Raw genomic sequence first — 25,449 nt, 5'->3', positions numbered from 1 at the left:
GCAATGCAGAGATCACTCTTCTTTTGCACGTGATTATGGGAAACAAAGATTGCTCAAGACCAAATACATCATATAGCTTCTCCTCCCATTCCTCTTGCTTGCTACATTCAACACACACTCAGATCCTCACTGCTGCTGGCAAGGGACTTACCTTGAAACGAAAGCTGGACCTAACAGCAAGGGTAATTCTACACACATTTTTACATCTGGCATATTTCACCACACCTTGTAAACTGGCTCTTTCCTGAAACACTCTTGGACATACCTGACCTTATGAGGCCCACCCTTGACCAGGCTTTACAAAACCTAACTACTAGTCCTTGCCCCTGCCCTGGAGGTAACACTGCTGTTTGATCTACTGCAAAAACCTTAACCATAATAGACCATGGAATCTCCTTACAGCTCAGAAGACATGCTAAGCCTTGAAGCAGAAGTGCTCAACAGACTCCGGCATTTCCAAAAGCTTTAATTAGACCTTTCACTTTGGTCTTCCTAGCGTCTGCAGAGCAAGCACTCTTAACTTCCTTTTCTATCACACAATTCTGGTCTTTCACTTCCACCAATGGGCAACAGACTGGATGGTGGCCATAACCTACCACTACACTAATAAGTCAGCTAAGAACTTCCCTGGCGGACCAGTGGTTAAGACTTCTGCAGTTTCAATGCAGGCGGTGCAGATTCAATCCCTGGTTGGGGAACTAAGATTCCACAAGCCGCTCAGCGCAGCCAAAAAAAAAAAAAAAAAAAAAAAAAAAGTCTGCTATATCATCTCTTGGAAGAACGTACCTGGTATTGTCCATTAAAGCCTAAATGGACTTTCCCAATGACAATATCTGGATGGCTGAGGCTATCTGAAGTGACTCCTAAGGTGGCTAGTATTCATATGAAGTGGTCTGCTCCATTAGCAGCATTTTAGGCAGAGAAAACTTAACAGCCCACCCACTTATACCAAACCTGTTGAGCATACAAACTACTTACAATTAAATTGCAGCCATGAAAATCTGTGTTTTGCCTAAAGAAAAAATAAAAACAACAAATGAAAAAATGAAACAAAAATAACCAAAACACAACCACAGCCTTTTTTTCAGCATTCAATCACGAGCTATAACCTCCTCCCTTATCAATTCCTGGGAGAGGAATTCTCATCCAGGTATGACAGGAACCTTGAATCTGGGGTTTGTCATCCGGTCCACTTACTCTTAGTTATCATCTTTGTATGTTCAACTTTCAAACAAATTTGTATATTATAAATATCCATAATCCATTTCCTTCCCTCAAATTTATATACCAGCTGATAAGTGAACACTGTAACCTATTAACTGGATAGCACTAGGACTTCAAGCCAATACTACTGTTTCTGCAACATTCTACTTCTGTCTACATGGCAGTAGCCTGTGCAATTAAAAATACATTATAAGAAACAGAAGTATAATGTACTTATAGCCCTAAGACATAAGGCTTAAACTATAATTGAAACAAATATGGAGAACATTAGGTGTGTCCTAAATAATACATCTATGACCTGCATAACGTTATTCAACAGAATATATAACTGTGAAGGGGAAAAAACCTAACTTAAAAAAGTTCATATTCCCTGACGGTCCAGAGGTTAGGACTCCGGTTCAATCCTTGGTCGGGAACTAAGATCCCACAAGCTACAAGGCGCTCCCCCCATCTCCTCCCCCCACACAAAAAGTTCATAAAAGCTAGAAGTATGTCAAAGAACATGTGAGAACAGATTAAGGCTTTAATGAAAAAAAGTTTTAGCTCATGGGAACACAATCTACCTCATAACAAACAAGCCTATTATTAAACTTTAAGGTCCATTTCTAGTGACACATTACAGTTGAAAGTAAGGGACTACTTACTATACAGGACAGGTAAAAGTCACTACTGAAAGAAAATAATCACGTGGTATATTTTAATTGTTCACTAAAATCCACAACAACCATCAATTAGCACAAAAGCCAATATTCTTAAATTTGTAGTTGGGAAACTGAGCAGCGGTTCTTAAATCTAGACGTAAATTAAAACCACTTGGGAAACTTAAAAATACTTACGCCTGGGCCTTCCTCCAAATAATTTAAATCATAACCGCTGTGGGCATCAACGTTAAGAACCACAGTAAAAAAAAATCCTTTCCCTATTAAGCTAAAGCTGTCTTTCTGAAAAATTATCCAATACTGACACGCTACACTTCTATTTAAAACACACCTACTGCAACCAAGAAAAGGAAGAGTCATCTATGTTTGCTTAGGATATTCAACCTAAGAAATGAGCACATAATTTTATCAATTCATTTTATCCTTATAAAATTAAGTTCCAAAGCAAATTTCACCAAGTCCTCAGTCTAGAACACTCAAAAACATTCATTTTTTTGAACAAGCTTTGTAAAACTGAAAATTCTATTTTAATCTGTTACTAATTGAGAAATCAGCAACAGCAATTATATATTTTTAAAGGAAATTACTATACTTACCAATGCACTTTCTTTCTTTTTAAAAAAATTTATTTTTTATTGAAGTATAGTTGATTTACAATGTTACACCAATGCATTTTCTTTACCCATTTCATAGTCAGGTAGGTTACTAACACTTTCTAGCTTAGATGGCCAAAGTCCAATTATTCTCTACAATTAGCCAATTCATTTAAACCCTGGTAATCATTCTAAACCCAAGACAGTCTGGCCACAAGCCCCACCCCACCCCCTTTTTTTTTGGTCATGCCACATGGCATGCATTATCTTACTTCCCCAACCAGGGACTGAACCCCTACCCCCTGCAGTGGAAGTTCAGAGTCTTAACCACTGGACCACCAGGGAAGTCCCGACAAGCCCTTTTCTGTTAACCACAAGGTCTACTTTAGAGAGGTTGTACCTGGATGACAATAACACACCAATTACAAGATACTCGTTCTTTTGGAGTCAATTTTGATCACAGGACCTGAAAAATCACTGCTTGGTATCAATAGATCAGTTGGAAACTGGATTATGTACTGCACATTAATAAACTATTTGTTCGGTCAGAAAGAAAACGCATAAACTGACAAAACAAAAAAGAGACAAAGGGACGTATTTCTTATGAAAGCATAAAAGAGTAAAATTGAAAGGGAGAAATGCGGAAAAACTAAGGGCTTTTGGACAATCAACTCCACGAGCTACCAAAAAAATAGAAAGTGGACCACTTAAAAAATATATATATTGTGTATGTATTTTCTTCAAGCATCTTAGAAAGAGAAATGCAAAAATTTCCTCATCAGTTCCAAGTTCAACACAGTACAAAGCAAAGAAACTTTTATTACTATACCCACACAATTAATGATTAAGTGTCTTGAAGTCTACCCTGGTAGCTTAAGACAATGAAGTATTAGTTTCCATAGAAAACCTGTTTTAACTTTCTAATCCTATTCAAAGAATAAAAGGGAGGGGAAAAACTCAGTATGTGCTTATCACCGCCACTTCATTTCAAATGCCATTTTTGTCCTTGGGTGAATGTACATAACACTAAGCCATGATCCAGCAACAGTTTTCTATTTGGTTTAACTAGTATCATTTAAAGAGCATAATACAGGATAATGCTTTAACAGCTATATCTTATCTGAGACAAATTTAACTTTAAGATCACGTGACAAGTAATGTACAAATATTCGTTAAGAACTTACCACTCTGTCAATCATCTTACAGTGTCCACATTACATAGCAATATTTATAACCAGAAACTGCAGTGACTGATAAGTAGATACATTATTTAGTTTGTTAACCTCTACCTGAAAACATGCTTTTTTCATTAAAAAACAAAACCCGAAAAACATAAATCTCGATTTATATGGTTTTACAATCAGGTCTTACTGAAGCAGCAGAGACTTCATTTCCTTTCTTGCAGACAATATGCAGGAAGAAGAACCCACAAAGAGCATGCTGGCAATCTGACATATTGTACTATCTGGACTACAAATAAGTCCTGAAATTCATTTGAAGAATGTCAAGGAGTTACGAGAGAGATTATGTAGTGGCCTTGATTTTTATTTTTCTTTACCTAGAATTCTACAAATTCTAAAATTTATCAATTGATGTATCTTTTAAATAAACAGCACCAGTCTTGCCCATTGATACAATTAAAATTTGACTTTCTCAGTTCTTAGTTCACAAGTTTATTATGAAAAACACTGCAGTGCTCTTGTGCAGTAACATCGTCTTACAGGAGGGAGGAAAAAAAAACAGTTCTGTTCAAAACAACTCACCAGGATCTGACAGTAACAAAGAACAACATGAGGCTGAGATTTGAGAAGGGGAAAAAAACTGAGTGCAGACAAATCATACAATTAAATTAAACAGTATCCCTGAAAATAAAACGATTTCAAAACTCACAAGTAGAGGGGAGGCCTTGGTACTTAATTTTAAAAATGTTCATTAAGCTCCAATGATTGTTTGCTGCTATTCTTATCTACAGTCATGCTGAGTAAAGCTATAGCTAAATGGAAGTTAAATTGTATTCACGAGGTGTTAATGTTTACATCTTATTATCTGCAGTCTCTCAGAGAAAGCAAAGTAACTACAAATAGCGCTATGCCAGAAACTGGTTTCTTGACCAACAATGTCGCTTCAGCATGCAATGAACTGGTTCATTCTAAAGTGGTCATGGCTGTTGATGACAAGAGGCTTTGTATTTTTATATGGCACATCTTTTTGGTCCGTGTGAAAACAAGTTTTTTGAATGTTAACTATTCTCTGACACTTTGTGGAGTTACTGTTGCTCTTCCCATTTCCGTTAGGTCAATATATGGTTCATGGCAATACTGTACAAGTTTAAAATTTCGTTACAGGAAGTAGTCTGGGGTACGACGAGTAACATGTGGCTCGCCTCTGCGAGGTGCTGGGTCAAACTGCAAGCTGAAAAACAAGACATATTTGTTGTTCATACTCCAAGACATCAATGTACTGACAATTAAAATCAAGAATATTAGTCTTTGACTCTACACATTTTTTTAATAGTTTGTTTTTTTAAAAACTGAAGTATAATTGACTTACAGCACTGCTTTAGTTCCAAAAGTACAACAGTGTTTTGAAATTTCTATACATTTCTATACATTAATTCTATACATTAATTCTATACAATTAATTCTATACATTTCTATACATTAATTATATGATCTAGATAAGTCTAGTTACCACCTGTCACCATACAGTTATTACTATATTCCCCATGTTGTACATTTCATCCCCGGGCAGATTTTTACACATTTTCCCCCCATCCAATAACTTAATGTATTAAGAGAACCCTAATCATGCATTTAATAAGGGTCTTCTGGCTGCACGCCTCCTCAAAGAACCAAGGCAACTTCAGCTAGAGGATATGCTTCTGTATATCTGTAGTTCCTTCTAAGACCATTTGAAAGAAGGATTCTACTAAATAAATAAAGTTTAAAGAGCCTAAGGTACTGTTATCTATTATCTCATCCTCAGGATATATTTTATTAACTCTACAATAAAAACATGGATTTAAAAGTTAAATCCCTAATAATTCATATTAGGATCTAGGTTTCTGTTGATGTGTTTCAAAGGAAACTTAAAAAAATCCAGTTGGAATCTGGATTTAGCATAAGCTCTTGAACTGTTCAACTTCACATTAAAACTAATATATTCAAGTAATGGTAACCAACGACTCAAGTGTATATACTTACAAAGAGTATTTTAGAGTATCATCAAGTTCCATGATTGCAGCTTGGTTACCGCAACGATAACAATAGTTTGGAGCACTGAAAATCGTTACTACATTTCGGTCATGGCACCAGTTATATCCCTACAAGGAAAAGAACAGAAAATAATCCCCTATTTTACTCCCTTATTTACACAACTAAATGTGATTTCTCTCAAGAGGGGAAAAAAATATCTCCCCTTCTGCCCAAAAGGCTTTTTAAAAAGTATTGCTTTGTTTCTGGATGATTCAATAATTTTCTGTTCTCCACACAACTTTTTTTTTTCTTTTTGCTGTGCCGTGCAGCTTGTGGGATCTCAGATCTCAGTTCCCCGACCAGGGAATGAACCCAGGCCATGGCAGTGAAAGCACCGAATCCTAACCACTAGACCACCAGGGAACTCCTTCTGCCCAACTTAAAAAAGAACCAAACGTATTTATTTTTTCCCAAAAGTATAAAAGTTGTCTACTATAAAAAGAAAATCCCTAAAAAAAATCACCGATCAGAAAAGGATAAGCTACTTCTTATATACCTGACTTTCAGTAAATAACAGCATTTCTTCAGCCTCTCTTACTGCAGTAGCCCTAAACATGATACAAGAATGAGTATATGGCCATTCCTTGTAGAGGCAGACACATACTCCTGGAGACCAGAACCTTATTAATTCTGTCCTCAGTCAGTACAGGTATTACCTGTACTGCCCAAGGTATAAAGGAGAGGCGCCTCTAGGAACTCCAGCCTCATTGTCTCAAAGCCCATCTGAACGCATGAGTTACTTTTCAAGTATTAATCACAAATTTCTTTCCCTATCTCTAGCAAAGTCAGACTTTATTGATAATCACAATACAGCTGTATTAATATTAATCTAAATAGGACCCTAATTTTATAAGTATGCTAATCAATGTCCTATGCTAAGAATTTAGCCCATTTCCCTTTAGCTTCTTCTTTCAAATCACCTGTAATCCTATCATCCAAAGGACCACTTAAACATTTTGGTGTATTTCTTCCCAAACTCTCTTCCATACATACACATGTTAAATACATGAAATAAAACTGAGACCATAAAATATTATTTTTCACTCTCCCCCATCTTACTTTCCCAGCCTTAAACCCCAAGCACTACTCAGTCATTAAGAATTCTCTGAAAACATTTTACCTATGAATTTCATTTGGATCAAAAGTTTGAGATTTTAATTCTAGTGTGCATCTACTGAGAAGGCTCAGGCTATAATGGCAAATTCATCAGAAGAATACATGGCATGTTCTCACTATATCATATAATTTAAAATTTCCTAAAATCTTCCTTCATTAAGTTTACTTAAAAATCAAATCAAAGAACAGAACATACCTCCATCACCAGCTGATGAGCTCTAGACACCAACGTGAGGCCATTGGCATGATTAAATGTCTCAGAAATATCTTGCCCAAAGGTGTAACCAGCTCCTCGAGGAGATATACCCCAACCTCCACGGTCATCTGGATCTGACCATAGCAAGTCACACATTGGACCCTAAAAAGCAAGTTATATTTTAGATTGCCTTTTGCAAAATTGGTTAATATGTGATCTGAGTAATTCACCAGAAGCAGCACCTACTACGTCACTTTTTGAATGGTGTTTGCTGAAAATGGTAAAAGGTTTTGCAGATAGAGTCAAATAAATAAACTACTTCCAGGTGTCTTTAAGAGGCAGAGCCTACATCAATGAGTCCCAATAGCAACAAGCCCTAACTAATTAATCTGCCTAGTGTATGCTAATTTCAATGTTAGGCAGTAGAGTTTAGTAACTAAGGCAGAAGCTCTTAAGACAACCAACACCTAGGTCCTAAACCCAGTCCCAGAGCTGTTGTGATCTTGGTAGATTTCTTAACCTTAGCTTCTTAAGAATGGGGTCAACAACAGTGCTCATACCACATGATCATTTTTGAGAATTAAACAAGAAAATACATACAATGAACTAAGTTACAATTAAATATTTCCTCTCTCTAAAAAGTTTTTTGAAAAGATTTTATTACCAAAAATAAGGTCAATACCTCATGGGGAACTTCTTGTAGGCGATCAAGTGCTCTGATGTGATCCAGTGTATCTATGGATGGTGAGAGGCCACCATGTAGACAGAAGATCTGAAAAGAGTGGTTTACAACATTACCCTCATTTAAAATAAACTACAAACATTGTGGACTAAGCTGCAGGCTGTAGCCCACATCACTTGGCCCTGTTGGTGTTTCTGTGTTCTGCCAGAACCAGGCTTGTTTCTGCAGATCTTTCTTTCTTGCCTCCCACTCTAAACTATGGAATACACTCCCTTTCTTCCTGATAAACCATCCCTACTGCACCCAAACCCCAATCAGCTCTTCTAAGAAAACATTTCTCTGACCTTACCCTCCATCATAGACAATTATCTTCCTTCTCACAGAATTTTCTTGCAGTTTCTTCTGTGCACTGCTGCTCTACTGGGACCAGTAAATAGCTAATTACATCTCCCCGACATGTCCAGAAACAGCCCAAAAGGATGGACGGGCTACATCTTCCATCCCCCTGTGGTCCCAACATATAGTTCAGTGCCCCTCACAAAGACTGCACTTCATAGAAGAATCCCAAAGGGATGTGAGGATGGAAAAACAAGTTACTGGCACCTAAATGTAAGAAAGCAGATTCTTGAAAATAATCACCAATGTAAGTTTCAAGAAGACCTACATACCTGCCCATCCACCAAGGCAGTGAGAGGAAGATAGTCAAAAAGATCTGTAAAATATTTCCAAACATTTGCATTTCCATACTTCCGTAAACACTCATCATAGAAACCATATACTTGTGTGATCTGTCTGCTCTCATGATTTCCTCGAAGAATGGTGATGCGTTCACGGTAACGAACCTGAAACAACAAATGTGAAATCATGAACGGCTGGCTCCTTCAAAAACCAAATAAAAATCCAGCAAACATTCTACAGGGAAACAGAATTCCAACTTTGCTGGAAAAAACATCCCACACCCCTACATCACACAAAAGTGAAATCACACCTACAGATCATTTATCCCATGGGGTATCTGCCAACCCCATTTCAACTAAAATCAAACTCTCACTACCACTAACTTTATCCCACGCATAGTCACCAGCTGCAAAACTCCATCCATGAGTTTTTTTTATTACATTATACAACCACCATTGCAATCCAGTTTTAGAACCGTTCCATTAACCCAAAAAGATCCCTCGTGCCTGTCTGCAATCACTCCCGACTCCCACTCTCAGCAACTACCGATACTTTGTCTCTTGAGATTTGCTTTCTCTAGAAATTTCATATAAATGGAATCAATACAATATGTAGTTTTTTTGTGTGTCTGGCTTCTTTCACTTAGCGGAATATTTTTTAGACTCATCTGTGAATGGATCAGTGGTTTGTCTCATTTTACTGCTCTGCACAGTATTCCATTGTATGGCTATACCATATATAGCCATATTTTGGTTTTTTATTCACCAGTAGACTGAACATTTGGATTGTCTGCAGTTTTGGGCTATTATGAATAATGTTCTTATGATCATACCACATATAAGAAGTTTCTGTACGCATATATGCTTTCATTTTTCTCGGAGAGATTCCTAAGTTTCTAATCTCTCCAACAAACTCACTAACATACGGTATTACTAGCCTTATTGATGAAAGCCATTCTAATGGGCCTGATTCTGACTTTAATTTGCATTTCCCTGATGACTAAGGTTTGAGCATCTTTTCATGTGCTTAATGGCCATTCATATATCTTCTTGTGTGAAACATCTATTCAAATATTTTGTCCACTTAAAACTTATGTCTTCTTATAGGTTTTAAAAATATATATATGAATACAAGTACTTTTTTCTTAGTGATGTCTTTTGAAGAACAAAAAATCAATTTTTATGAAGTCCAATTTATCAGTTTTTTAATGGCTTGTGTTTTTGGTATCATATCTAAGACATCTTTGCCAAACCCAAGGTTACAAAGATTTTCTATGTTTTATTTTAGAAGTTTCACAGTTTTAGCACTCATATTTAGATCTATGACTGACGTTGATCCATTTGTAAGGTATGAGGTAGCTAAGTTCGTTGTTTGCATATGGATGCCCAACTGTTCCAGCACTATTTGCTTAAGTTTCCTTTCCCCTGTATTAAGTCTGCTAGGGCTACCATACGAGGTACCACAGAATGGAAGGCTTAAAGAACAGAAATTTATTTCCTCACAGTTCTAGAGGCTAGAAGTCCAAGATCAAGATCAAGGTGTCAGCAGGGTTGGTTCCTTCTGAAGGCCTCTCTTCTTTGGCTAGATAACGGCCATCTTCTCCATGTGTCTTCTCATCTTCCCTCTGTATGTGTCCTAATCTCTTCTTATAAGGACACCAGTCATATTGGATTAGGGGTCACCTGTATGACCTCATTTTACCTTAATTACCTCTTTAAAGGCCCTACCTCCAATACAGTCACATTCTGAGGTACTGGGAGTTAGGACTGCAACATATGAATTTGGGGAAGGGGTGGTGGTGGCACAATTCAGTGCATAACACAAACATGAACTCTTAAAGGTAGCATATTTATTCCTCCTCTGAGCACTGGGATTCATCCTGGGCTTTAAGTGCAGGTTAGCTTGCAAGGCTACTTTCATGGCATCTAGAGTCACTGCAGAAACTTTCCATCATTTCATTCAACTCCTTCAATTTACAGATGCAGAACATAATGACCTCCAAAAATGTTTTGTAGCACTTTACATGATTCAGACCTGTAGCTTCATGAACACTTACACTTTGTTAATTGCCTAAACTTCAGCTCTTGCCAAAACCACATCTCACTGCTTCTCCAGTACTAGAAGACGCTGGCAGCCATCTTACCATTCTACATATTCTTTAAAATAAAATCATCTCCCCAAAAGTAAAGTCAAATAATTTCTTTTAAGGGAGAAAGGTCATCTCAAAAAAGCTTTTTACCATTTTGTGTTTCACCTTCAGACCTCTGTATATTTCCCAAAGCTACAACTGGTATAAAACAACATGCTTTCTTTAATTATCATTTCTATTGTTCTAGATTATGTCATGTTTAATGGCTGCAAACTATTCCATTGAGGTAAGCCATAATTTAGAAATTCACTTACCATTAGATATTTATATCAATTCTTTCTGACATTTAAGATGCTACAATTTATGTTTTCATGTAAGTAAAGCTCTTTTCCTCTTAAACTTCTTCCTCTGTACAATTTTAATTATATGATTACTGTGTCAACGGATATAAACATGCCAATATTTGAAATATTTTGCTCCTTTAAAATATTTCAAAAATACCTAGAAAGGTAATTATATTACCTCTCATATCCCAAACTACTGAACTAAAATTTCTATTTAATCAGCCTTCTAGCATTTTTAAATCATGAGGCATTTTCTTCCTTAGAAAATAACCTTCTTGTTTTTATTCTGTACCATTCCCTCATTCAGAATGAAGATAGATCTATGATTTCTTAAGTCCCAAACCTGAATATCTAAATTCCTAAATGTGGGGATTTATTCTAAAAGCTAACACGCAGATGGAGAAAACCACAAATCACTGGGTAAAAAAGGACATTCAAGAGGACTGCCATACCCAGTTCAAAATGCTCAAACATAAAATTGAAATTACCTTAAGAGCTACAAGCAGAGTAACTGTTTCAACTGAGTAATATCCTCTGTCAACATAATCTCCCATAAACAAGTAATTTGTATCTGGTGATTTGCCACCAATTCTAAACAGTTCCATGAGATCATGAAATTGCCCATGCACATCTCCACAGACAGTGACTGGACATCGAACTTCTTGCACATTGGATTCTTTTGTCAGAATTTCTTTAGCCTACAGATAGAGAAAAATAAACCAAGACATTTCACATTAAAAAACATTAACAAAGATATGTTTACTTACACATAAGGTATGTTTAAGTTACCCTTAATATAGCTTTAAAGGGCAGACTCAGCATAAGATGAAACTGCAGACAATTGCGATCCCATTAAAATAAGGGGGCAAGACATGCCTGGAACCTATCCACCAGCTATCTCACCTCTGATACCTAGAAAAAAAAAATGTATCAAGATACATAGTCCCATTCCTCTCATCAGTATCATGAGTTTTAGATCTATCAGTTGCCATCTAAGTGCTAAAGAGATCATGATTAGCAGCCATATACAATCAATGAAAATGGACCAAGACACTCAGGTACCTAGTTCCTGAGCTTTAGAGTTCTAACTACAATGCACTCTAGGATTCCAGGCTACGAGGAGAGGTTTCTTAGTCCTACTTTAAAAAAAAGACTTTTGGAAGACATTAAAATTTTGTCTGTATTTTGGGTTTTTTATCCTCTTTATATCAAAACATAAACTTCTTATTTTACAACTGTGACTATACAATATACATGGTTTTTATGCTGCTTTCAGAAAACCGTTTGGCATCCTATGCATTCCCCCATGTAACCACAAATTCAAACATCACTTTTAAGAGCAACATAATATTCCACTCAGTAGAAACTCTTTTATTCATTTCAACACACATTTATTGATCATTTATTGTATGCCAAAAACTGTGAAGAGAACTGGGAGATAATCATTCATTTGCTCAACCATGAGTGATACTCTGTGCCAGGCCCTGTGCTAGCCCCTGGAGGTATAGTGAACAAGATAAAGATAGATCATTCCCACACCAGGGCTGGGGAGGGGGTATAGGGGAACGACCACAAACAAGTAATCAAGTAACAAAGTACAGACTGTATTAAGTGCCATGGAAGAAAGGGAGAGAGTAACTGGTGGAGGCCACTTTTTAAGATATCACAACAAACAAGACAGCCCATAAACACACACAGTGGAGCAGGAGAGGCAGACAATAAATAAAAGATCATTACAAAAGAAAGGGCCAAGTGCTAAGACATGCTAGAGTAAGCAGCAGTGTTCCGGGCTCACAAAAACTGAGAGCTATGAAAACTGCCTGAGGTGCAAATAATGGGCGGGAGGTACAGAAATAGGATGGGAATAGGAAACTGGAGGACATCAAACAGCGGCAGATGCAATCATGCGTATAAAGTCCAAGGAGTTAAGCAGAAAAGGTTAACATGGCTAAAGCATAGCACGCAAGAGTAGAGAAGAGAGCAGACTGGGGTGGGGTCAGGTTGACAAACTACCCTGGTTTTTAGCACCGATAGTCCTGCTTCCCAGGAAGCGCCTCAGTTGTACCCAGGCAAACCATGATGACAGTTGGTCACCCAGCTAGGAAATGTAGGAGGAGAATGGAGCATGGATATGGACTGAAAACAAGTCTAATCAAAGTAGTATTAAAACAAAGATCCACTGGCAGAAAATTTGATTAGTGAATTAAGGATTTCAGAGGTAGGGCTGTGGATATGGATATCTGAGGTGTAGTAGAGCTTAAAGGCCACCCACCAGTATTCAGGGACCAACCCACCGACAAGTCTTGCCTAGTCTCCTTCCAAAACATCTCAATCCATATGCTTCTATCTTTTTTGCCAATATCCTGGTCCAAGACACCATCAACTAACCTGGATTACTGTGCTAGCCTCCACAAAAAACTCCCTGTTTCTAGTCTTCCTGCCTCCAATTTAATTTCCATGCAACAATCAAAGTGACAGTTTAAAAAATTATCACCAGATTCATTTTATCCACCATTGTCTACACAACACCTCGCTAGAACAATGCCCCACGCGCTTAATATATATTTTGAGGGAATCAAGAACTTAAACTGAGACAGGTCATCGTTAGGGAGAGCCATGGATGTCTGCCAGGACAACAGCATAAGTACAAACCTGGAAAGTGGTACCAAGTTCTCTGGAGAATGAAGAAATAGCAGGTAATAACCGTAAGGAAAAATGTCCAGGTATCTAGGTAGAGGACAGAAGCCTGAAAAACACAGGGAATTTTATCCTCAAATAGAAGGATGCAGAACCCATCCACCTGGGAGGGCTACTAGAGAAGGTACAAGACTTCCTCAGGGAGAGTCAGTTAAGCCAAGAAGGTAGAAGTAATTTGTTCTGAGAATGGGTTTAAAGTGTTTTACTTCATATACCCAATCAACATTTATTGAGCATCTTCTATTTGGGATCAGCAGTATGGAATGGTGTCCCAGAATGTACAGTGGGAGGCTGGGTCAAGGGAAAGCAACACACTGCAATATGCAGGTGAAAATATCATAAGAGAATTGTTGCTAATGAGCCATTGCTCATTACATTTTGAGTGACAACCAAGGATGTCAAGGACTGGTTTTAAGGTAGTGGTATGCAACCTTAGCGGCACATTAAAAAATGACCTGGGAAGCTCTTTAAAAATATCCAGATGCCCAACTACTCCTCTCCCAATTAAGTCAGAATCTTTGTCTGTGGGATCCAAGTGTCAATAATTTTTTTAAGTCTCCCCTCCCTACCCTACACTAGTGCTTTCTTAGGTGCTGCCAAGTTTAAGAACCACTATTTTCAAGTCTCCAAACATTTTGGGAAGCCTATTTCAGGACATTTACCAACCATTGACATCACAAAGTTAGTTATTAATTGCATCTAACATTTTTAAATTTAGAAAAAATTTCCACTGTGTTTCAAAAAGAGATATTTCTTAAGAAATACATATAATCCATCTCTCTACAGTAATTCCAACTTCCCAATTTATTATTACTAAAAAGTGGAAGTTCACTAGGCATATTCCATTACTAAACCTGTTTGGAATTAATACCAGGACTGATGTTTTCAGCACCTAGTGCATACTAATGAAAACAGCTATGAATGAAATGATAGGTCCTACTTAAAAGAAATTTGCAGGACTCCCCTGGTGGCTCAGTGGTTAAGAATCCATCTGTCAATACAGGGGACACGGGTTCGAGCTCTGGTCCAGGAAGATCCCACATGCCGTGGAGCAACTAAGCCCGTGCTCCACAACAAGAGAAGCCCCCGCAATGAGAAGCCCACGCACCGCAACCAAGAGTAGCCCCTGCTCGCCACAACTAGAGAGAGCCCGCACGTAGCAACAAAGACCCAACACAGCCAAAAGTAAAAATAAAATAAATAAGTTTATTAAAAAAAATTTTTTTTAAAAAACGTACTTTTGGGGGTTTTGTCTCAACTTATCAGCTCTCAGATGATCACTACACAAAATACACTAGTCCCAGAACACCACAACAAAGAAGACTGTAGACGTCCTTATTAAAGATTATTCTAGTCAGGAAAACTAATCATAGCATAGCTTCTCTCAGACATCTCTTTTTCTATCACAGGAGTCAGGCCTTACAAATCCCAGAAGCACCTAATAGAACCCCCCTCTATGGGTCACCCAATGGGACCTCTAATGAGTCACCTTTAGTGCCTCCAGGCCTTCACCAACCATCAGTTTCAAAAACAGCTATACAACTTCAAATCTCTGGTTTAATACTCAAAGTAAATGGTACAACCAGACTCTCAAGGTAACTTAGTTAATATTAGAGACTAAAAAATTTTTAATAACTACCTTTTCACTCTCTGGTATTCTGACTCCCATAATTTAAAGCCTCATGTCACCTGAACCATGCAGAGAAGCAAAAGTAACACACACACCTCAAACTTTTGTTTCCCCTAAAACATTTTTCAGGGACTTCAAATGTCTCGGCTAATATAATTCATATTTGAAAAAAGAATTAAGATCAAGTTTTAAGAAACAGTGTAACTAGCACCATACTGATTTATTTATTGGAACCCTACTGAAATTCAGTCAAATGATACAGACTGAAATGAATGAATTCAAGGGAAGAACCTTCCTAGAACAAGGTTAAAACTGGAACAAGCAATTCCATTAATGAGAGCTTATCACAAGTAACTGTGGAAAGTTAAAAATTTTTACACCTTCCTGAAATTTAAAAATTTAGATTCACCCAAAGACCAGCAACCTTCAGGAGCATTAATTTATTATAAACATCCTCTCAGCATTCTGAGTTCGGAGTCAGAAATCTCACTCTATTTTCAACCTCCTATAAAAACATCAGGTAATAAGGCCAATGACCTGTAGACTTAAGTAAGTCTTAGATATGGACCATACCTAACCACCATAATAACATGAAATTACAAACAAATCAGATTTAAAACAGACCAAAAGACCAACAGATCATCCAATCCAAGATTTTTCAAGGAAGACAAGTAAAAGAAAAAAACATGAACCAACAACAGATTTACCAACCACTTATATGTATCTATTAATTTCCTTAAGGATATACAACATTGATATCATTCCTACATAACTTACACAGTAGAAAAAGCCACGCAATGCATTTTTAATTATTAAAAGAAAAACAAAACGTATTTATGCATTTTTATTAAATCAAGGAACAATTTTAAAATACAAAATGATTACAAGGTAAAAATTCTTTGTGTAAAATGACTGGAAAACAATAAAGTCTTAACAGATTGTTTATTTCAGTGGTGAGACTGTAAGAATGCTTTCTCAATTCTGCCACACCAGCAAAAACTATTCTTATTTCTTTGTATTCCCTTACAGTTTACAACTGGTCAACATCTCATTCTGTGTCCTAAATTTTCATATTCACTGACCCAATTTCCTACAGCATTACAGTGATCATTGTAAACCACTATATAATATGCTCCTGAACAGATCTACACACGTATTACTGTTTATTTGAATTATTTTCTTTCAGGAAAATTTCAATTGTGGGCTTACAGAGCAAAACAATATTAACAATTTTTGTTCCCTATGTACCACTGGACCTATGCCTAACTTGTGCAGTAATAAATGTAAGACTGTATCCATTCTCAGCTATTTCAGATATAAAGTGTTATCTTCTAATTTAACTGGAACTTTTAATTTCAGGGTTTGAACTTTTTATTCCATGTTTATACAGTAACAGTTATTTCTCCTCTTGTACAACGTGTCCACACACATTCTTTGAGTATTCACAGGGAGCCAAATGTTCTTAGATATTTTTCTATTAAAAATCTGATTACTAATTATAATGTTCATTAGAACTCTAGTTAAGTAAATTTAACATTTCATACTCTAATCCCAGTTGAATACATCTTCTACCAATAGAGCCATAAAGACATAAGAGAAGAGAAACAAAAAACAAAAAAAGCAATAATTAATCTTTGAATTTTACTTCTCGGTTCAAGTAAAAACTGAAGACATTTGAAAACTTTTTTAAAAAGCAAAATAATTGGGACTTCCCTGGCAGTCCAGGAGTTAAGACTCCGTGCTTCCACTTCAGGGGGCACAGGTTCGATCCCTAGTCAGGGAACTAAGATCCCACATGCCGCATGGCACAGCCAAAAAATATAAAATACCTGTAGCGTCAAGCAACCATGACACACATCCTGATCAGGCATGGAAAATAAAAAGCAAAATAATTAAATTTGCAAGCAAGAATCAAGCTTTTCAATATCCTAAGAGAATTTCATTTTGCTTCATACTGCTTTTATGAATCAATGGTAGGTTTCTTTGATTTTCATAAATGTGGAAAAAAAATTTAAGGTTCATGATAAATTAGTGTATGTGGCTAGATTTTTATTTTGGTGTGATACATAGGGTAGGACATATTACTAGCCCTGGAAGCAAATGAATCTTTAGTTAATTGTCTTCAACTATCAAATCTTTCTTCATACCACTTGTCTTTCATTAATTATACTGATCAGATGCCTCTAATATTTTATGAAATATTTGTCTTCTTTGATTAAAATCTGTATGATTATAATACTTTCAAAGTATCATAACCCTCCACATAATGTTCTGCAAACAAGTATCTACTATTTGGTTTAGGGCCTAATGGAAAGAAAAGGTCAGGGATGAGGGATAATTCTAAATTTATATTAAGAGAAAATATGTAAGGTGATGTTTTCCCATCTGTTTCTGTAAAACAACCATCTTCACCTCTGACCAAAATGAATGACTGCTTTCTTTAAAGCTGTGTGTCTCACGTGCAACAGACTGGCCTCCATATTTACCAACGAACATACCCATGTGCATGAATTAAACAGTCTCAATCATTCCTGCATAGGGAAAAAATGTTAATCTACTGAACTGAGAAATGTTGCTATATACACAGTTGTTTAAAAATTTTCACCATTACAATCCATGTTGAATGAGATTCAACCACTCTGGGTCTCAGTCTCCTCCCTCATCTGTGAAAGGTGACTTGGCCTAGAGGATCTTTGAGGTTTTTTTCATTACTAAAATTCTACACATCCTAAAGCACTTCACTTCTTAAGCCTTTTTAATGAAAATCAAAGCCACTCAACAGAGATAGCAGGCATTACTGCTAGTTTACAGATGATGGGTACCAGAGAAAGACAATTAACTTGATCACCACTAGCACAAAAATTCTAAAATCTTTCCTATCTGGAGTTTGCTACAAGTTCAACCTCCTGACTAATCCAAAACCCTGCTACTAGAGCAAAACAACTAACAGATCCCTACAATTATACTATTTAGACAAAGCTCAACAAATAGTGAAAATAGTACATATAAAGGAAGCATAATAAATTTTGCTTGAATGGACTTCCCTGGTGGCGCAGTGATTAAGAACCTGCCTGCCAAGGCAGGGGACATGGGGTCAAGCCCTGGTCTGGGAAGATCCCACATGCCACGGAGCAACTAAGCCCATGTGCCACAACTACCGAGCCTGTGCTCTAGAGCCCGCGAGCCACAACTACTGAAGCCCATGTGCCTAGAGCCCATGCTCCACAACAAGAGAAGCCACCGCAATGAGAAGCCCGTGACCCGCAACGAGAAGCCCGCACACCGCAACGAAGAGTAGCCCCTGCTCGCCGCAACTAGAGAAAGCCCGTGCGCAGCAACGAAGACCCAACACAGCCAAAGAGAAATAAATAAAAAATAAATTTAGGGCTTCCCTGGTGGCACAGTGGTTGAGAGTCCACCTGCCGATGCAGGGGACACGGGTTCGTGCCCCGGTCCGGGAAGATCCCACATGCCGCGGAGCGGCTGGGCCCGTGAGCCATGGCCGCTGAGCCTGCGCGTCCAGAGCCTGTGCTCCGCAATGGGAGAGGCCACAACAGTGAGAAGCCCGCGTACTGCAAAAATAAATAAATTTATATATATAAAAAATTTTTGGTTGAATGTATTCCAAAAACAAATGCACACTGTCACAGTTAATAATAATACTGACACTCCATAACCTGTGTGTGAACTACACTTTGCATGACTATCTAGGTAATGTTTGTCTTCCAGGTGCACTCTAGAACAAAGGTTCTCAACCTTCTTTCAGGCCCCTCAACAACAGAAAGGTAAAAATTCCCATTGGTGGTAGTAACTAAATGACTAAGGCAGAGGTGGGGAGAGGGTGTGCCAGAGTGACTGGCCAGCTGGTCATGTACAGTTTAGAAAACACCCAGATGCAGATACATACGTCTCTGTCACTGCTTTGTCTATCCATTCCAAACCACAATACCAATATATCAGTGGCAATAGCAACCTTGTATTGTGAAGAAATTAAGCTGTTAATCCCAGACTGCTCTTCACAGTTTTTTCAGACCCCACCCCCACCCCCAGCCATTTACTGGCAACCAGACCTCTCTCTGTCAGCCTCTTCTACAACTTCTGCTCCAGAAGCTGAAAGAAAACCTATTTTAAACAACAAACAAAATCTTTCCCCTTCCCAGTTCTAGTCCATTTCAGATCTCACTTGTGTAGGAGAAGCCAGGTTGAGGGTTTTTTCAGAAAAGGATGGTAATGTGAAATGGGTAAGGAAAAAGGTGAAAATAAGAGAAACAGGTCAAAGTATAAAGAAAATGGTAAGGGGTGGGGGGTGGTTCTATGCCTCACATAACTTTTCCTACCTCTCCTCAGCGCCCTCAAAAAAGACCCCTCTCTGGGACTTCTCTGGTGGCGCAGTGGTTAAGAATTCACCTGCCACTGCAGGGGACACAAGTTCGAGCCCTGGTCTGGGAAGATCCCACATGCCGCGGAGTAACTAAGCCTGTGAGTGCGCCACAACTACTGAAGCCCGCGCGTCCAAAGCCCATGCTCTGCAACAAGAGAAGCCACCGCAATGAGAAGCCCGCGCACCACAACAAAGAGTAGCCCCCACTCGCCGCAACTAGAGAAAGCCCACGTGTAGCAGCAAAGGCCCAACGCAGCCAAAAATAAATAAATAAATTTACAAAAACAAAGAAACAAAAAACACCAACCCTCTCTACCATGCGTCAACCCAAACCCAATGTCTCCTGGTTTTCCTAGCTTATCTCCTCCAAACTAAACAAGCAATACTCCACAGGTAACTGACAAACCTGACTTACAATGAGATAGGGAAAAAAAGAACACCAAACTACTGTTAACTCAAATGCTGTCCCAGTGCCCATCATTCTTTCTATAGCATGAGTTTCACCTTAGTCCTACTGCCCATATTTGCAGACACAGAACTCTTGGCTCTCATAGAGAAAACAAAGGCAGAATGGGACAGGGGGGTGGGGGGAACTTGTGTGTCTGAAGAGAAGAACTGTTCACCTTTTTGGTGTTTCCTCATTAACTCAACTCAAAACCAACTGCACTACCGCTTCATGCCTGGGAGATCACAGAATACACACAGGCAAACAGCCTTGACTGTGGAAGCTATGAGGATAAAAAGAAAGGCATTTTAACAAGCTTAATGAAAAATTTAAATATCAGTTACATTTTATTAGAGTATTTTAGAGCTTGGTCTCTGGATCATGATTTACACTATCTGAGAATACATAGAAAATTATCTGGGGTTTTCATCTCACTAATCTTATCTGCGAGGCAAATGCAGTTAGCCACGTCCAAATTGAAAAATAATTACTGTTTCCTCCTCCAGGAGAGAGTGGGACAACAGTATGTGACATGAATAGGAAGCTTTAAAGAACAAAAATTATGCTTTCTTTTACAGAGCTGTTAATTCTACAATTCAGTCTGGCCCCAATTCATCTGTGTCTTCATTATTAACACTACCTCAGAAAAGAGAAGGGGGCTGTGAAGCAAGACTAAAACATTGGGCTTACAAACCATAAACCTAGGCAATCTCAATTTAACCCCTGTAGTCAAGTCACTTTATCTTTCTGAGCTGTGGTTTCCATCTCTAACTGAGGATAACTGTCTCATAAACCTGTTAAGAGAACTGTGTATGTGAAAGTATGATGACAACAATATTCTGTATCATGCTCCCCCCACAACTGCTTGTTCTCAATATTCAAATTACCTTTATGGAAATAAGCCAAACCACCTTTTAAATTAAACACACATACAGACTCACAAAAATATATTACCCATTTCATATAGGAATTTAACCTTGGCCAAGTACTTGCAGGTCATCCAACTAGCAGGAAGACTCATGCTGCATTTTATTTATAGTGCTTGTACAGCAATGGAAAACAGCATACCTAGGCAAAGAACTCCTTTGGAAAAAAAACCTGGCTATCAAACAACATTCTCCACAAGTTTGGTAAGACAAGAAAGCACACAGCCAAAAATCATACCTAAATGAAACCACTGCTGAACATAACAAAAGACTGTTTACTATAGTTAAAGCAAAAGCAAGCTGATACTATTTACTTCTTCCAATAGGTAGATGGAAACATACCAGTCCAGTTATACAGGTGTAGTAAATGACTACAGACCTGTGACTATAGGCAAAACTGCTTCACTCACAGCAAATTTTTAAACAACCAACAAATTATGATCCCCAAAATGACAAGGTATATCGCACACACAACAACCCTGTCTTTGATATAGACTTTCATCACATCTTGGGGGGAAAAAAGCTTAACTAATTAATAACATAAAAACCATATTCACCCTTGTCTATAAACACACTTTCCTTCTTATAATAAAAAAATAATCAACTATTATCAAATAGCTATCTCCACCAAGTATCATTTCTTTAAAAGGAACAAAAGAAAGAAAAAAAACCTATTATACTAATGAGAACTTTTGCTTCACTAAAAAGATTTGTACAAAAGATGTTTCAAGTCATGCACCCTATCTTATCCCATAAACCTAAAGAGCTGCCTTCAAATTAACTTAGTCTGGAAGGTTAATAATGCTCCAAATGTTGGAATACTTACAAGTTAAAAAGTTTGAAGGTTGTGTGATAGCCCCCCAAAAGGATTCATGTTTTAGAAATCTAGCTTCAAATATTTTCTCCCTTTTTTTGGCTCTAAGAATTAAAATCTTGACACAGTAGATGAGCAAGGGAGATTTAAGCATAAATTGATTAACCTCACTACATCTCAGTTTTACAAACAGGTGGCAAACAACGACCATTTACCAGATGGATCAAGCTTCAGCCACCCCACTGTAACTCCAGTATTATCTTCTATTGTCTCCAACACAAACCCTCTACTTCTGTGTTCCATCTACTACTGACTTCCAACTAGATTCAAGCTCCTTGAGAATAAGCATGATTATTTTTCATTGCTTTTCATTCATCTCATAAAAGTAAGCAATCTTGGATATCCAGTAAGCATTCAATATTTAAACACAGAGTACTAATTTAAAATGGAACTGTATAATCTAAGATTAGAAGGAAACTTGGAACATCTATTTTAATTTTAGTTTATAGACAGGAAAATGTGGACCAAGTGAAGTGGTTGCCTCAAGGTCAATCACAATTAGTTAGTGGCAGAAAGAGGACTAGTGTCCCGTTCCAACTCACAGTCCAGTGGTCTTCCAATTACATCACTGCTCTCTTGCAATGTTTTCTACACAAATGACTAGTCATCTAGCCAACTACTGACTCAAAGTCTTATACAGAGTAAAAACTCAACCTTAAAAGTCATTAAAATCATCACTTATAGTACCTAGAAACTAAGACCTAACACTATACATTAAATAATTTTTAAAAGCCTATTTCTAAACCTTTAAAACAAATATTATCCTCATTTGATGGAAGCAAATTAAGGATCAAGAAGCAACAAAAGACTACAATGCTACCATTAAAATTCAGCTCCAAGAGATTATGTGCCACCTCATCAACTAATAGGAGAGTTTTGTCGAAGCATGGGATAAATAAATCTGAGTTAGACTCACTTAAATTGCAATTATTCACAGAATAGTTTCTGAAAATGCCGGTTTTAGGGGCATATACATCAAACTCATGAACATAATTTTCACATCAAGCCACAAACAAGTCAGCATAATTGCTTTCTAATAACTCTTCACTAATACAAAATGCTAATATGATATTCCACAATTCTGTGGAACTAAAAAGAAATGCTGCAAAGTTAATTTTGAAAAGGTAAATTGAAACATTCATGGTGGAGCTCATCATTTTGTCTACTTAGGAAACTGAATTATAAGACAAACCCAACAGGCTATCTGTTTCCCCAACTCCTTGGAAAAAACAAATCAGAAATAGGTAATTTAAAACGGCCTTACTAAAATAGACTACAACATTCCATTTTCAACACCTGTGAGATAAATTATTTAAACACTAAGCACAATATCTGGGATACTGTAAAACCTCAATCGACAGCTATTCTTATCATTACTACCACTATTTAAAGTCACAAATATACAAACAACTTTTCCAAGGAAAAGCCAGGATACAAAATTTGCTCTTACAGTTTGTTGCTCGTTTTAAAAAGAAATGGCAAAATGCCAAGTACGTTAGACTTAGAGAAGCGTTTCACACTACACAATTTGAGTCGGCATATAAATCATAAACCGACACTTGATTTCCAATCCCAAAGCTCCTTATGTAGTATGACTCACCAAATTCTCCATTCTTCCAACTATAAAAAATAAGTTATACTCCTCCCTATGACTACCACCATGACATTCGTAGAAACTAGGTTAGAAATTGATTTTAACATTCTTTAAAAACACGCTTCAAATAAGTCTCTGGAAAAGATATCTCGGTGAATTTAACACAAACCACCCAAGATAGTGCTAAAGCTGTGTGACCTTTAGAGAGGTCCTAGATCTGGTCTACAAGGGCCGTTCGGGGAGCTTCTGGACAGCTTTGGACCTAAGAATTAGGTCTGAGTACAAGTAAAAAGCCTCTTACTCACCTGAGTCCCAGGCCCCACTCCCAGGCCATAGAACTCAAGTCCTCTTACCCACATCTCAAAACCGTCCCCAACCCTGACCCACAGGGTCTCCGCTCCCCACAGCCACCTCGCCCCGCGCCAAGACCGCGAAGCTCTGAAGCCCCGGAGTTGGGGCAACGGCGCCATTTTAGGCGGCGGTGGTAACGACAACCAATCCCTGCGCGGGAGGCAGAGGGCGCCGGGTCGCCCGGGAGCCGCCGCCGGGCCGCGCCGGGCGCCGGTCTGGGAGGCTCGGGGGGCCGGGGCCTCCGCCATGTTGCACCCTCCCCATGGCCGCCTTCTTCTTTGCGGGCTCGGCCCGCCGCGGCTTCCGCATCCGAGGTGCAGCTCACCTTCTCGCAGAGGCTCTTGACCTGGGACTCGGAGAGCTGCTTGCACTCGTTCAGCTGCTCGACCCACTGGTCCAGCTCCTTGGTGAACACCTTCTCGTCCATGATGCCACCCGCCCGAAACGGCTGCCGCTCCGCGCTCCTCCCGCGCCGCCGCCCGCACACGGGCCACACACACACGCCGCCGCCGCCGGTTCCCGGGGTACTTGTGCGGATACTGGCGGTTGCTCGGCACTAGCGCTGGCCCGCTGGCTCGCCCCTCCGTACTCGGCCACCGGCCGCGGCCGTCCTCCGCTCACTCTAGCCCCAAAGCTCTGCTCTCTGTAATGGCGGCCGCCGGCGTGGTGACGTCACGCCCGGCGTCAGGAGGCGGCGGGGTAGATGGGCCGGGACCAGAGCTGCGCAACTGCAGCGCCAGCCCGGATCAGCCGCCAGACTGGAGTGCTAGGGACCGAGGCGCAGGCGCAACGTAGCAGGCTGGTAACAGACACCTTAGCCTTCAGGGCGTTGTCCTCCAGAAGGGAGAGGCCGAGGGGGAAGGGAAGACCGAGACCGAGCAGGGGCCAGGCTTGCAGCTGGGAAGTAGGCTAATCCCAGAGCAGTACGTCCTGCGCAGCTGAGGCGCGGACGTGGCGCAGGCGCAGTCGGGGTGGGAGGGTGGCTCCTTGCTGCTGGAGACTTTTTCTCTAAGGCGATACGCTTCGGCTCTTCACGTGGCGACTGAAATCAAATCACGGAAATTAGAAATGCGACCCCGTGCCTCCTCTGTGATACAACACTGGAATTGCGTGGGATTCCTGCATCTTGGGGGCAAGAACGGGCGCCGAGTGGTAGCCTGGTTGGAGTGGCCACCTTCGCCTCCGGGCGCGGCCGGCACCTTGTAATTAGGTCACTCGTAGGCGGAGGAGGGTGTACCTGTCGGGGGAGGGCCGCGCAGTTCACCTGACTCGCCCGGCACACACCTGTCCCCAGGCCTAGATGTCTCTAACGGCGCGATGGCTGGGGCCTCGTAGCTCTCCTGGCTTCCGCACGCCCTGCGCAGCCTCACCCCTTGTACCCAAGGTGTGCGCCTTCCTCCTACTCCGGTTCCTCCTGGGGAGAAACGCTTTCCTCCCCCAACCCCTGCCCACTCGGGCCTACTTTCTCAAGGGAAGGCCGCAAGGAGATAGATGCACCCGTCCTGCCCGGGACCCGGTCGTGTTAGAAGCGGCAGTGGTCCGCGCTTTAAATAAAGCTCGGATACCCTAGGATCGGACCTCTGTCTGGCTGTGAATCTCTTTGAGATTTGTGAACTGTTTTCACATTTCGTCGTCCTTCCCTTCACAGAAATATTTGGCTCCGTAGAGTGCCAACTATGTGCTAGATCCACGACTAGGAGACAGAAGGGTCATCCA

The 25,449-nt window shown here is 39.4% G+C and overlaps 1 protein-coding gene across 1 annotated transcript; it reads right to left on the bottom strand.

Annotated features, from left to right (window-relative positions):
- Window positions 1–1,993: 1,993 nt before the first annotated feature.
- Window positions 1,994–24,468, bottom strand: PPP2CA (protein phosphatase 2 catalytic subunit alpha). Its single transcript, XM_060008839.1, has 7 exons — window positions 24,059–24,468; window positions 11,324–11,533; window positions 8,393–8,566; window positions 7,725–7,814; window positions 7,043–7,204; window positions 5,680–5,798; window positions 1,994–4,888 (listed from the first exon to the last, which is right to left on the bottom strand). The coding sequence occupies exons 1-7, from the start codon at window positions 24,158–24,160 to the stop codon at window positions 4,816–4,818; spliced, it is 930 nt and encodes a 309-aa protein (XP_059864822.1). The 5' UTR covers window positions 24,161–24,468; the 3' UTR covers window positions 1,994–4,815.
- Between the last annotated feature and the right edge of the window lie 981 nt (window positions 24,469–25,449).

Source organism: Delphinus delphis, chromosome 3 (assembly GCF_949987515.2).
Source record: "Delphinus delphis chromosome 3, mDelDel1.2, whole genome shotgun sequence".
NCBI classification, from domain to species: domain Eukaryota; kingdom Metazoa; phylum Chordata; class Mammalia; order Artiodactyla; family Delphinidae; genus Delphinus; species Delphinus delphis.
The sequence above is the reverse complement of the archived record's forward strand: the minus strand, read 5'-3'. Positions and strand labels throughout refer to the sequence as shown.